Below are 12,478 nucleotides of genomic sequence, written 5' to 3'. Positions count from 1 at the left end.
TTCTCACAGGCGATTTTTTAAAACGTCTGTATGTATAAAAAAGAGCTTGGTATGTGATGATGCCCCGTAGCTTCTGAATCAATCTGGTGTCAAGTAACCCTAACAAAGTCTTCTTGATACCATGGAAGTAGGTGTGGCTTTGTCAATTAATGCGTGTGCGTGTGTGATTGTTTGTGTGCGCATGTCAGTGCGCGTGCGAGATAGCAAGAAAAAAAAAGAGATTTGAAGCACATCTTTCCCTGATATCCTCTACGATAACTCGCCGCGACCACGCAAAAGTAAATTCGGAATGAATTGCGACGCACTAAAGTAACTCGATTAACGTGTCGTAACTGGTGTTATGCACGAAATCGTCAGAGGAGCTGCACGTTGAGCGGAATAAAGGGCAACGAAAGCAGCGCGTAATCTAAACATCGTCATATGGCGCAATCGGAGAGACAGAGTTGCGCACGAAATCGCGAGACCATCAGAAGTTCGGAAGAGCTCGTCCAATTCGGAAGAGGAGGAGTAGGAGGCCGTGAGTGCACATCGCGGGGCGATGTCTCGAGAAACTCTATGCGGCGTCGTGCTCGGCCGCTATGCACCCAAAGAAGGCTCGCGCCCGCTGCCAATTACAAGGGGGCCCTCGCGCCGGTGTCTCGACCGCGGCCACCTGGGATGGCGGAGAAGGCGGGCGAAGCCCGGGCGCAAATCGAATTGAGCGCAAACGGCCACGGGCGCGCTGCCCGCGCGGCTGCATTATGGATGGCCCGCGAGCCGAACGAGGAAGTCGCCGGATCGTCGTGATTGAGGGTCCTCGTTGCGCAAGCAGAGGCCCTCCGCCAGCGGCCAGCGCCGCTGCTTGGCCGATCAGTCGGCGTGGCCAGTGGCCGGCCGGTGCGGCGCGCCGCTGGGCAGCGCGGGCCACTGCATATTGCATGGGCCCGTGTCGATACGACCGGCACCACCGGCGTGGCTGCGGACCTGCCCGAAATGGCGCGGGCGGGTGGGCGCGCGCGCGCGACGCGCTGCCTAATTTGATTTGCTCGTCCTTGCGGCGCGCGTTTTGGCTCCCCGCGGATGCAGTGTATGCCGGCAGAGCGAAGAGAACGGTAATAATAATAATAAGAGAAGGAATAAAGGAGAGCGAGGCGCATGTCGCGAGTGCGCGTCATTTTGTGGCCAACTGCCGATTATGACGCCACACGTTAGTTCATATATATATACGGCCGATCGGGAAATTTCCGCCGCATCCCCTCCTGCGCGGGAGCAATATGACGCGGATGCGCCCTGCCCAAGGTTATCGGGTTAGCGGTGCAGTCCCGCGAGAGTTGCGGGTGCGGGTTCCGGTGTTGATGAGATGGTTTTCTACTGCGCGGCCACGCAACGCGCGTGAGGAGCTTGACCGCTGCGTAGGTGCTTCGCCGCAGCAACACTATGCGTGCAGCGAAGCCCAACTGCGGACGCTTTGCAATAAGAGGGTTTCAATGTTCATTACTTCTTTACTCGTTTATTTTTGAGTACCTTGTGAAGTTGGATTAAGCTTGATTTATACAACCTGCTTGTAATGTGACGAAAGCATAATGTCAGGTTTTAATGTAGTAGACACGTCCCTGCGGTAGGCGGAAATTCGCCAAATTGTTTGGACTCGGATGACGAACTGAACGTGTACTGGAGCACTCGTTGAGACGAAGAAGACGGTGACGGAACCGAACTCTGATATAAGATCTTCAAGGTACCAGGTTCGTTGGAGCCATGCTGTTGGTGAAGGGAACGAAAGAGGTCGATATATAGTAGTAAGCCCCGAATAAGCCAACATTCACTGAAGCCACAGAAGGCATAAGAGAAGTTAGAAGTGTCTTACCTGTGAGGGAGGTCTTAATTTTACGTCTTTGTTCACGTTCACAAAGAAATGGAAGTGGAAGGAATTGTGGTGTTCTGCTGCTAAGCATAAGGTCGAGGATTTGTTTTTCAGCTACGGCGCCCCCATTACGACGGGGACACACACACAACGCCTTGTACGCAGTTTAGCTGTACGTTAATAACAATGCGTTGGTCAAAGCTGATCCCTAGCCTTCTACTACAGTGCCCCTCGTAGCTCAACACACGATTTTCTTAGTATTTTTTTTCCATTTCACGAATATCCAATCACCTGATTCCGATCAACGACATCAGGAAAAAACAAAGGTATTACTGGATAGCCGTGACAGAGCATCCTTGCTTGTGACAATTGCTGATGTTTAGTTGCTTCGGCACGCTGCACTTCGAGCGGTGTAGCAACGAGTGGCGATCGATATTTGAGTGGTTCGAGAATCAAACAGGACTACTCGTGACTTTCTCGATCCATTCCCCGCACGACGACTTTCCGTCCCGTTCGATTGTTCCACCGGGCGCCACCTTGCTACCCAACCAGGACGAAACAGCCGTGCGCTCACGCATTTCCATCGTTCTTGCAAAATAAATCAATGCTATAAAATGAAGCAATTCAAACCGCAAGAGGCAGCGTGGAGGAGCGAGCGCTGCTCGCGATGCTGTGCCGTTCGCGCAGGTGGCGGCGTTCGCACGACGTACCTGGCGTGACCGCGTCAAGCCTCGCGTTACTGGAACCGCGCTGGTCGTCAATTTGGGCCCGCGACGGCGACGACGGTGAACGAGCGAGAGCCAGCGGCCGAACCAGTTCGGTTCCCGGGGCTTCTGCACCGGTGCAGAAGCTCGCGGATACCGGCGCGAGACCTGCAGAACGAAGGGGCACGCGACTCGGATTTACTGGAGACAGCATAAATAACCTTCCGTATGTGCATGTGTACGAGCGTGCGTGTGTTTTCATATCTGCTTCGTTTTTCTGCTCACTGTAATCTGAAAGTTAATGTTATAAACTTGTGCACTAGGTCCGCGCTCTGGTGCGTGCTTCCTGCATTAGTGTACAAGAAAAAGCTAGTTTCGAAATTGTCACCGACTCGGTTCACGCAAAATCGCATACATGCGCATAAAAGGGCTGGATGGAAAGATGAATTTATAAGAGTAAATACCGAGATTACAGACATTTACATGCAGGGCACCCTCTCCGCTGCGTGTGTGCGTTTGGGGAGAGCGGAAGGTACAACATGCGCTTGCTGCCATTGTCCATAGTTCTGTTTTGGCAGACGCTCACGTGAGCTCACTATGGGTTACGGATGACCTTCGTTGAAGCTCAGGTACTTGGAACATTCATTAGATAGAGAGAGGGGAGAATATCAACTGAGGAAGGGTCCGGTCAGGTACTCTGTGAAAGGAGTAACCTATAACCTCGCTCAGTCTTACCTCGTTCAGGAGTGCTCGCGCTCTGACACTCCTTGGCCTAGATGTCCGCGTGCCACAAAAAAAAAAAAAAAAAAAAAAAAAACAATATCGATCATCGTCATAATCATCATCAAGGAAAGCTAATGTAGAAACGTAAGGAGAAATTCGGCACGACGCCAACGTGAGAGATGGATGGCTGTGCTATCTTGAAATTACATCTCCAGTACCTCACGACCTCACAGGTCGTTGCAACGCGCAGCGCCTGATGAACACGGGGAGGGAAAGGGAAACGTCAGCCCGGACTCTGGAGTCAATGTTATGAGTGGCAGCTTTGTATATACTAAACAATCACATGTGGCAATCTAAGTGAATATACTCATCCTATGCCGCTGTAGAATGCTCTTTTATGTCCAGCTTTGTAACATTGTCATTGCTCTTGGATTGTTTGCCTTCTGTAGTGCACTTTTTTTTTCTTCTCTTTGAGTTTTTGTTGAATTGTATATTACACCTTGTACGCCCCCCCCCTCCCTTATGTAATGCCTTCGGACCTTTAAGGTGAAATAAATTAAATGAAGTAGCTCGTTGGAGTTGACTTCAGCGCACTTGAAAAACACGCACAGACAAAAATATTTGTCCTTATTTTGGGTGTATCAAGGTTTTTCGAGTGCGCTAAGAAATTACAATGCATCTGATAATGAATCGAATACTTGACCACGCAACACGCATTTTGTAGGCTTCCTGCGCAAAAAAGGAATCGATAATTGGAAATGCTGCAATGACTACCAAATTACAACGACGTTATACTGCTAGCAAGGTTCGTTCAATAAGTCGAACAGTCAACAGCTCAATCGATCGATCGCAGTTACTGAGTATTCTACGAGCTTTATACTTTGCGCCACAGCAAGTCGGATTACAGTGCACATACACTTACACACATACACGCCAAAACGTCTTCTTTTCTTTTAAATCTTTATTTGGTCGGCGTAGTGCCCCGGGTTTTTTTTACCTTTTAACCATGTTTCATCCCGACCAGACGGGCTTCCGTCAAACACTGAACTTCACACATACACTCATCATCATTCTAGCACGCATGCACTAATAAATTATGAATGTTAGTAATAATGCGTTGTGCGTGTCCTGTTTGCGCTAGATAACTAATAATATGGTCACTAGTAGTTCAGCTTGATAGCGCCCAATTTGTAACACCTCCAGGAGTCCTTAAGTAACATATATGATGATGATAAAATTAAAATACAATCACCATTAATTTGAAACACTGCAACCCGTTCCCAAGAAAGATTTGGGGCACCTTTTAAAATACTGCTTGATGCGCTATCTATGTCAAATCAAGCGAGAAAAAAAAAAGCTTTCTAGTTCCTGCATTCTTAGTGCATTGCGACACAGCCAAGTCTTTGAGTGGTTTCTGGCACAGCTTCAAAGCTTGGGCGTTGACATTGTTACTGCGTCGGATTCTTTGCTCAGGACAGGAATTTTCTGCCAATGCTCTTGGATAATGTCCGAGGCTTTCTCTGCGATCATGATGACTGGTGCATTGGTATTTCCGGACACAAGGGTGGGCATGATCGAAGCATCCACAACGCGCAGATGATCTATTCCTTTCACCCTGAGCTCCGAGTCCACGACAGTGCGCGAGTCGTTGACGCGCCCCATGCGGCAGGTGCCGGCCGGATGGTACAAGGTGCTGGTGTACGAGCGGGCCACACAGGCCAGGTACTCGTCGCCGAGGAACGGGTACAGCTCGCAGCCAGGCAGCGGCTTCTCCCACACACGAGTGCCCAGGTGCCGCAGAGCAGGCATTCCCGCCAGCCGGAGACACAACTTCATGGCGTCAACCATAGTGTTGATGTCCCGTGGATGTGTGAGATAGCGAGGGTCGATGTCCGGTGCATCGTACGGGTCTTGGGAGAGTAGGCGCAGTCGGCCGCGTGACTGTGGTCGCAGAATCACAGGGTACAGCGACATAGATTCGCGCCCCAGGTATGGAAGAAATGTTGATTCCCACGTCTCGTTGCTTAATCCATGTGCGAAGCGGAAGGTATCGCCATCATCCGACACAGGAGAGCCGGACGCCATGTGGATCTCAATGTCTGGCCACTCCATACTGGCATAGCGTGTGCTCACGAAGCCTAAACCCTCGACTCCACCAAGCAGCGTCAGTGGGCCAGAGCGGGTGGCAAGGTAGTGCGTCAACTCCCGCAGGGTGAAGGTGCGCGACTGAAGCACGGACACTGGCTTCTCTAGCAGGAAGTTGAGGCCACCAGGAAAAATGTGGTCCTGAAGGTTGGCACCCACACCGGGCAGATCTCGCACCAAGGGTACCCCGATTTCGTTGAGATGTACGGCGGGTCCAATGCCTGAGAGAAGCAGCAGTTGAGGGGAGCCGATGGCCCCGGCTGCCAGGATCACCTCCCGTCGGGCCAGAGCGCGGTGTGCTACCGTGTAGCGGTCGAAGGTAACACCGTAGGCCATGCCATCTTTCACGAGAACCTTGGTAACGTGGCAGTAGACTCCGATGTGCAGATTCTGACGGTGAAGGATAGGGTCCAGAAAGGCACGGCGTGTACTGTGACGACGACCCTGCCAGACGGTGCCCTGCGGAATCGTGAAGCCTGCGAGTTTGTCTCCGTTGATGTCGCCACCTGCGGGGTAGCCCATTTGCCGGCCAGCCTCCACAAAGGCTTCAGCCACGGGAGTGTGGTACGGGGCGCGCATCACTGAAAGGGGCCCGTCAGTCCCGTGGTGACCGTTAGAGGCGATGTCCGGGTCCCAATTGTGCTCCGAGCGCAAGAAGTACGGCCGCACTTCTTGCCATCCCCACTCATCGCAGCCATGATGATCCCGCCAGCGGTCGTAGTCATGAGGGCTACCTCGCACGTAAAGCATATAGTTGAGGACACTCGAACCACCTAGCACTTTGCCCCGTGGCCACTTGCTGCGTCTTTCGTGCATGCCGAAGCAAGCCGCCTCTTGTGGCCGCGTGGTGTAATTCCAGTCCAGAGCTGTTCCCTGGACAGAAGCTGCGATCAGGGGGATGTCAGCCAGCTCGCCTTCCCACCCACCAGCCTCCAGCAGGAGCACCTTCGTCTGCGGCTCAGCGCTCAGCCGGTTGGCCAGCACACAGCCCGCCGAGCCCGCACCCACAATGATGTAATCGTACTCCTGGAGAAGGTCGAGCGTCTGCATGGTCGTATCGTCGCGTCCCAGTCGGTAGAACATAAGCGCTGCAATGGGCAGCAACGTGCCCACACTAGGGAACCAGGCTGTGGCCATCTGGTCAATACGCAGCGGCGACAGTCCGTATGGTCACACAGAAGAGCAGAGCAAAACGCGAGCTGCTTGCGCACCGCCGAGCGCAAACGGCTTGTCCTAACAGATTTGAGCAGATATGCCCGTCGCCATTCTGTAAAGATGGCCGAACCGCTGACAGTGATCCGTTCCGTGCTGTTGCAGAGAACACCGACCATGGTGACCTCGAATACTGCTTCTTCAATTAGCCTTTTTCATCGGGGGTGGCGCCCCCCCGAGTGGTGATGGAAAACACTGCCACGTGGAATCGTAACAATGCTGTGTGAAAGAAGCACATTCTATTCTGCTCGTGACGTTCGCAGAAGCGTGACTGGCTTTGGCAATCAAAATAGTGATAGATGACAGAGGTGTATGATCGAACGCCACAAATTGGCACGCCAGGGTATCGCGACGTTTCAGGTATGCCAGATAGGGCGCGTGCACCCCATTTGCCTATGCGATCTTAGCACTCGCCTCAAGCAGTCAACATATTCGTGCGAACGCTAGCTCTTTGAGCCCACGATTAATATCTTCTTCGGTATTCCTCGGGCAAGTCGGGGCGCATGTTTGAGCCTGTACTCCGCGAAGAGCGTCGCTGGGGCCAAAATGCTTCCAACAACTTGACTGGGAATAAATGGCCAATCTTGACGACGTAGTGAAGAAGTGCGAAAGAGGCCAGGACAACACAGACAATATCGATAAAAGTAGCCGTCAGTGTTCGTTGTGTACAGCGCTCAGCAATTAAACGCGTTATTCGAAGCGCGTGTATGCTTGGCACCTTTAACGCCGCCGGTGGGCGCTGGAGGCACCGAGCTGTTGCATTTTTTTTTTTTTCATCAGATGAAAGCGAGAGTGTTTTTGATGTATTGCAACATCTGTTCGGCTCCTCAACGACCATCCAGCGCTATCTGACGGCAACGACGGCAACGCAAAAAAGCGTCAGTCGCCTCGCCATCCGAGTATCGCGTTTCAATCGCTGAGCATTGTACATGCTCGAGATGCTCCATTGTTTCCTTGTTGTTTTCTACAAGTCTTTAAATGGCTTGTGCTCTTCAAACAAAAAAATGTATTTAGCAGTCGGCTCTGGTTCCGCGTTGCTTGTCTTCCATATTGTTGCTCCTCTCTTTCATTCTGCTTCCCTATGACTCTCTATGGTCTATGGCGCTGGATCGTCACCATGCTTCCACCATAATGCTTCCAGGAACTCGCACCGCATGCAGTTCGCTGCCCCGAGCCCAATTTTTCGGCGATCAACCACGCGTGCGCGGCATTCAGACCGACCGCGTTTCGAAGCCCGTTCGGCGTTCTTTCCCGCAGTGCGTGTGCACCACACTGCCTTCGAGTGTTCGCGCACGATACTCGGCCGTGTCGTCTAGCACGCAAGGTGAGCGAGCGATGCAAATCTGATTCCGATGACCGGATGAATTGTTGTCTCCCGCGGGAGTCGAAGACGCGTCGGCGTCGGCGCGGTGTTCATTCATCGGGGCGCCCCATCGGCCACCTCTCTGTCCCTACCCGATAAGGAGCGCGCGAGCGGCGTCCGGGGAGCCGCTATTATTTCTCGGGGTCCTCCTGTCGTTTCGAGAGCGCCACCACCATCGAACGCGCACGCCAGCATCCCGGCTCTCGCCCGGCACGCCCGCCGAGCATCGGCAACTACGCGCAGGGTGAAAAAAAAGTTAAGTGCCGAAGTCAGACTGACAAAAAGAAAAAGAAAGCAAGGACATTATAATGGGGAAGAAAAAAAGAAACAGTGCGCGGTGCTGAGCGCCGCGGTGCAAGCCGCCACCACGCTGTGCGTCCCCGTCTGAGCTAAACTCCCGGCGGACGGTGAGCGCCACCAGCTGTGGGCGCAGGAGCGCTGCTGCGCGCCGCTTCCTCCGCGCCGCTCTGTTCACGCCGAATTTGTTCCTCAATGGAGCATCTTTTCTAGAGCGACTCCCTCCTCACCGCTTTCCCATCGGGTGCTTTGACTGGTGGCCTTGGGACGCCGCTGGCGGACGTGTCTTGGGCGGACGTGCTCCGTGAGGTAACGCTGAAATGACGCAGTTTCGGCCTGTGTACTGGCGCACCTTCACATTGATGCACATTGTGAACGTCCAACTGAATACGACGGCGTCCCTTTCTTACGTTTCTTGTTTGTTTGTTTGTTTGTTTGTTTGTTTGTTTGTTTGTTTGTTTGTATAATATTTAATTTTTTTCTTCGGTGACAGGTCTCGAGACAGCTGGGACTTTATGTCGTGCTTTATGCACAATCATCATGTCTAATGACAGAGAGTGCGCTAATTGTCGACTTCATATTCTCGCTTCGTCACACTGTGACTTGCTGTTGCGCATTGACACCACCACGGACACCGATGTCGTTGTATTGGCGCATTTTCGTTATCGTTTATCGTGCGCCGAGGAGCTGGGCGCCTGCGCACGAGAAAGATAATAATTAAACCGCGGGAAGGCGGCGGTATACCTGGTTCCAGTCGAAACTGGCCACGCCTACCCTTATGCGCCAGGCCGAGATTTATACGCCAAATGCGAGCTTAGCTTTTTGAGGAGACCAAACTGACTGTTTTCCTTTTATTGTGATAGCAATTATATGTACACTTCAGGCGCTTTCCCGTCGGCGTCACCGTGTGATGTTCCGTATAAAGTCCAAGTACGATAGCATCGTGGCCGAGCGTCGTGTGCTGTGGGTGCCAGTGAAAGTGTGCGAGAGTGAGCAGAGGGTGATGGCTCGATTTCGCGCGCGCAACGGAGGAAGCCGGGAGGAAGCGCGCCGTCTTCCATCACGTGCAAGGCACTGAGGTGGGGGGAGGGGGTAGCAGCAATTACTTTAGCGTACTGACACCTACATACATACATACATACATACATACATACATACATACATACATACATACATACATACATACATACATACATACATACATACATACATACATACATACATACATACATACATACATACGTGTGTGGGGGGAAACAGTAATTTACAAAGAAATGAGGCAAGGTTGGCCTGGAGTGCGCGGCGACCAGCTGCCGTACTACGGGGATGGGAAAGGGGGAGGCGAGAAAGAGCGGAAATGAGCAATGACGACGAAAACAAATGGTGGAGGCGTGTATGGACAACAGCACATTGTGTACGTGACCCAGACTCTCTGCTGTAGTCGCGCATTCAGTGCAGTGACGCTCATGACGTCAAGCACAAGTGTTGCCTATACAGGGTTGCATTTGTAAGTGAGTGTGCATTGGTCGAGGACAGTAAATGATGTCCTTAAAGGGACACTAAAGCGAAACAATAAATTAGTTTAGACTAATGAAGCATTGTTTGAGAACCCTGCAGGCAGTCATTTAAAAAAAATAGCTTGATTATTAGATGAGAAAATGAAGGTCCAAGTATCAGTATTTGAATTTCGCGCCGAAACCCCAGCGCCGGTACGTCAGCGTGACGTCACGGATTCCAAAGTATGTTTTCGCATTTGGGCCGCGTTGGCTGAATAAAGGTTCCCAAATTTTGCCTTCTTTAATATTTGGTTTCTTTAGAACACAATGTAGTCAATCTATACCACTATATATAATTGGTAGGCCCTAGAAGATGCCATCAAAATCCAAGACGTCCCAGCCCCCCGGTGCGGGAACTTAAATAGGCGTCGCCACCCGTATTTCGTTCTTGCGCTTTTTCTGGCTTACCAAACGTCTTATCGTTGTAAGAGTGGTGTTTTTGGTGTTGTAGAACGGTAATTTACTGATCCAGAAGAAATAATTTTTCACTTTAGTGCCCCTTTAAGCATCTGCTGCTTCTTGTTGCTGACTAAGGTTTTGCTGTTATTTAGAAATCATAAATATAATATATAAGATCAAGGCGGTGTCTGTGCGTGGTGTGTGCGTGCGAAATGGAGGGGGGGGGGAGTTTCTTCTTATCTGTCTCAATAAAGGTTTGGCAGATAACCTAAAATTTTATCTCTACATTTAGCATTTCTTGAGTGTCCTTAAAAACTTCCTTTTCTGACTCCAGGGATTTCTTAAAAGCCACTTTAGCTTCTACATTTTGTCCAGCGCTTCTATTTCACTGTCATCCTCGTATATACATGAGTAGCTCTGTGTTTCCTTAAGCAACAAAGAATATTAATAATAATGAGCACTCAAAACAGTGTAAATCCCACGCACTCTGGGATTCGATGCTATGCAAAGCATTTTGCAGGTATCTGGCTATCCAGAATTGCTTGTGGTTCCACAAAGCGATACCATGGGGACCAACGTATTTGTGTAAATTGAGTAGTTGTCTGTGTGGGTCACTATCGCAAGTGTGTGTGACGACAGCAGCAAAGCGACGACCGCGCTGAAGAGGATCGCATGGCGGAAACGGCATGGTTTCTACGCCGGTCACTCGACGACATCTCCCGACAAGGTTATTGTTGGGTTCTACAAAGGTAGTCGATGAGCGTAAGCGAGAGAAACATGGATTGTGACGTCACCAACGACTGCCTGCATGGTATACAGATCGTACATGCATGGCTATGTCATGTGCTGTATGTTGAAGCGACTATGGCATTTCTACTCAGGCGAAGGAATGTTAAAATTAACGTGAAGAATCCTGAAGTTGGTACAGGGCTGGGAAAACTGGGCCGGTACTCGAGATAGTGCAGTCTAAAAGGGGCTTGAAAGCGCAAGCTGTCTTGAGGAAAGAAGAGGAGAAAGCGGCCCGGGGCGCACGTGCGGAGCGTTTCGAAGATATATGGCTGGCTTTAGAAAGAGAGAATTACGCGTCCGCGTCATCGACAGACAAGCCGAGCCACCTCGCTCGACAAGGTCGGTCTTTCAAGAGGATCCCGCTCTATTGCGCAGTGTGGTCCGAACTTTTCATCCCATTCCTGAGTGGATGTTGCACCTGGACGCTTGTCTTTGTTTGTTCGATTCTTGAACTTTCATTGGACTGCGTAGCACGTGTTCCTTTGTTTTTCGTGCGGGTGTCTAAATGTAACGTTATTAGTTTTCGCATGACATTACTACTCATAATTCCATGCAATACATATTTAGGAAAGAAAGGGTGCGACCGCGACCTAATGGTTAGAGCACCCGGCTGCTGTGCTCGACGGGAGAGGTTAGATTTCACCATCGGTTACGCAACAGTTTCTTTTTAGTAACGCGAGGCAAGACAAGAACCTACCTGCCGCAAAGCACCAGAAATAAGGCAAAGAAGGCTTCGCATAAAAAAAAAAAGAAAACGCACCGCAGTAGCACAGCCCAACACAGTGCACTAATGCGCTATTGCAAGTGTGTTGATAAGAGGGGTTCGTAAAGTCGGATGCTAATGCCCAGCGTTATTCATCATCATTTACAGTCGCATTGATTGTTAGCTAAATGCAGTGCGATGTGAGATGTCCGGTTTTACATAATTTCCTCTTTCTGTCTTTTCTGCACATTGGATGCCATATGAATAAGACTTACCTAACTAGTCATCACAGCTTTGTAACCGCTTCACTGACCATTCGGAGAGAAGTGTCGTGAAACGAGATTGTTCCCGCAGACGCGCTCGTCTTTTATCCACGATGCGAAGACTCGAGTGATAATTAAAACGTGTTCCCTCTGCACGTTTTCTCTAACACGTTTGCCCCATCAAGCAACTTCCTGTTCCATCCCGAGGCAGGAACGAGACGAGGATCCACACTCACAACTTCTCTCCCAACAGCACCTGAAATGGGAAAGAATGAAAGGCGATGATTCAAATCCCAAAGCGCTCGTTGGATATTAGGGCGTTCAAATATCAGCTAGGCGTCTTTTTTTATTATTTTTTCTTTCAGCCCCCCCCCCCCCCCCCTCCCCGAATTTTTACAAATTGCGTATGGTAGTTCGCAAGGTGATGTATCCACTTCGAACGAATTGTCAGAGCTTGAAAAGAGCATTGCAATCTCACTACCTA

At 50.7% G+C, this 12,478-nt stretch overlaps 1 protein-coding gene across 1 annotated transcript; it reads right to left on the bottom strand.

The window, feature by feature from the left end:
* Positions 1 to 4,526: 4,526 nt before the first annotated feature.
* Positions 4,527 to 6,549, bottom strand: LOC126519079 (glucose dehydrogenase [FAD, quinone]-like). The gene has a single exon (XM_050168692.3). The coding sequence runs from the start codon at positions 6,547 to 6,549 to the stop codon at positions 4,693 to 4,695; it is 1,857 nt and encodes a 618-aa protein (XP_050024649.1). The 3' UTR covers positions 4,527 to 4,692.
* Between the last annotated feature and the right edge of the window lie 5,929 nt (positions 6,550 to 12,478).

The sequence above is a fragment of the Dermacentor andersoni genome, chromosome 3 (genome assembly GCF_023375885.2).
Source record: "Dermacentor andersoni chromosome 3, qqDerAnde1_hic_scaffold, whole genome shotgun sequence".
Lineage (NCBI taxonomy): Eukaryota > Metazoa > Arthropoda > Arachnida > Ixodida > Ixodidae > Dermacentor > Dermacentor andersoni.
Note: the sequence above shows the minus strand (reverse complement) of the source record. Positions and strands in the feature narration are given on the sequence as shown.

Excerpts from the sequence above, each read along its gene's own strand:
- LOC126519079 (XM_050168692.3), bottom strand. The coding sequence starts at position 6,549 with ATGGCCACAGCCTGGTTCCCTAGTGTGGGCACGTTGCTGCCCATTGCA.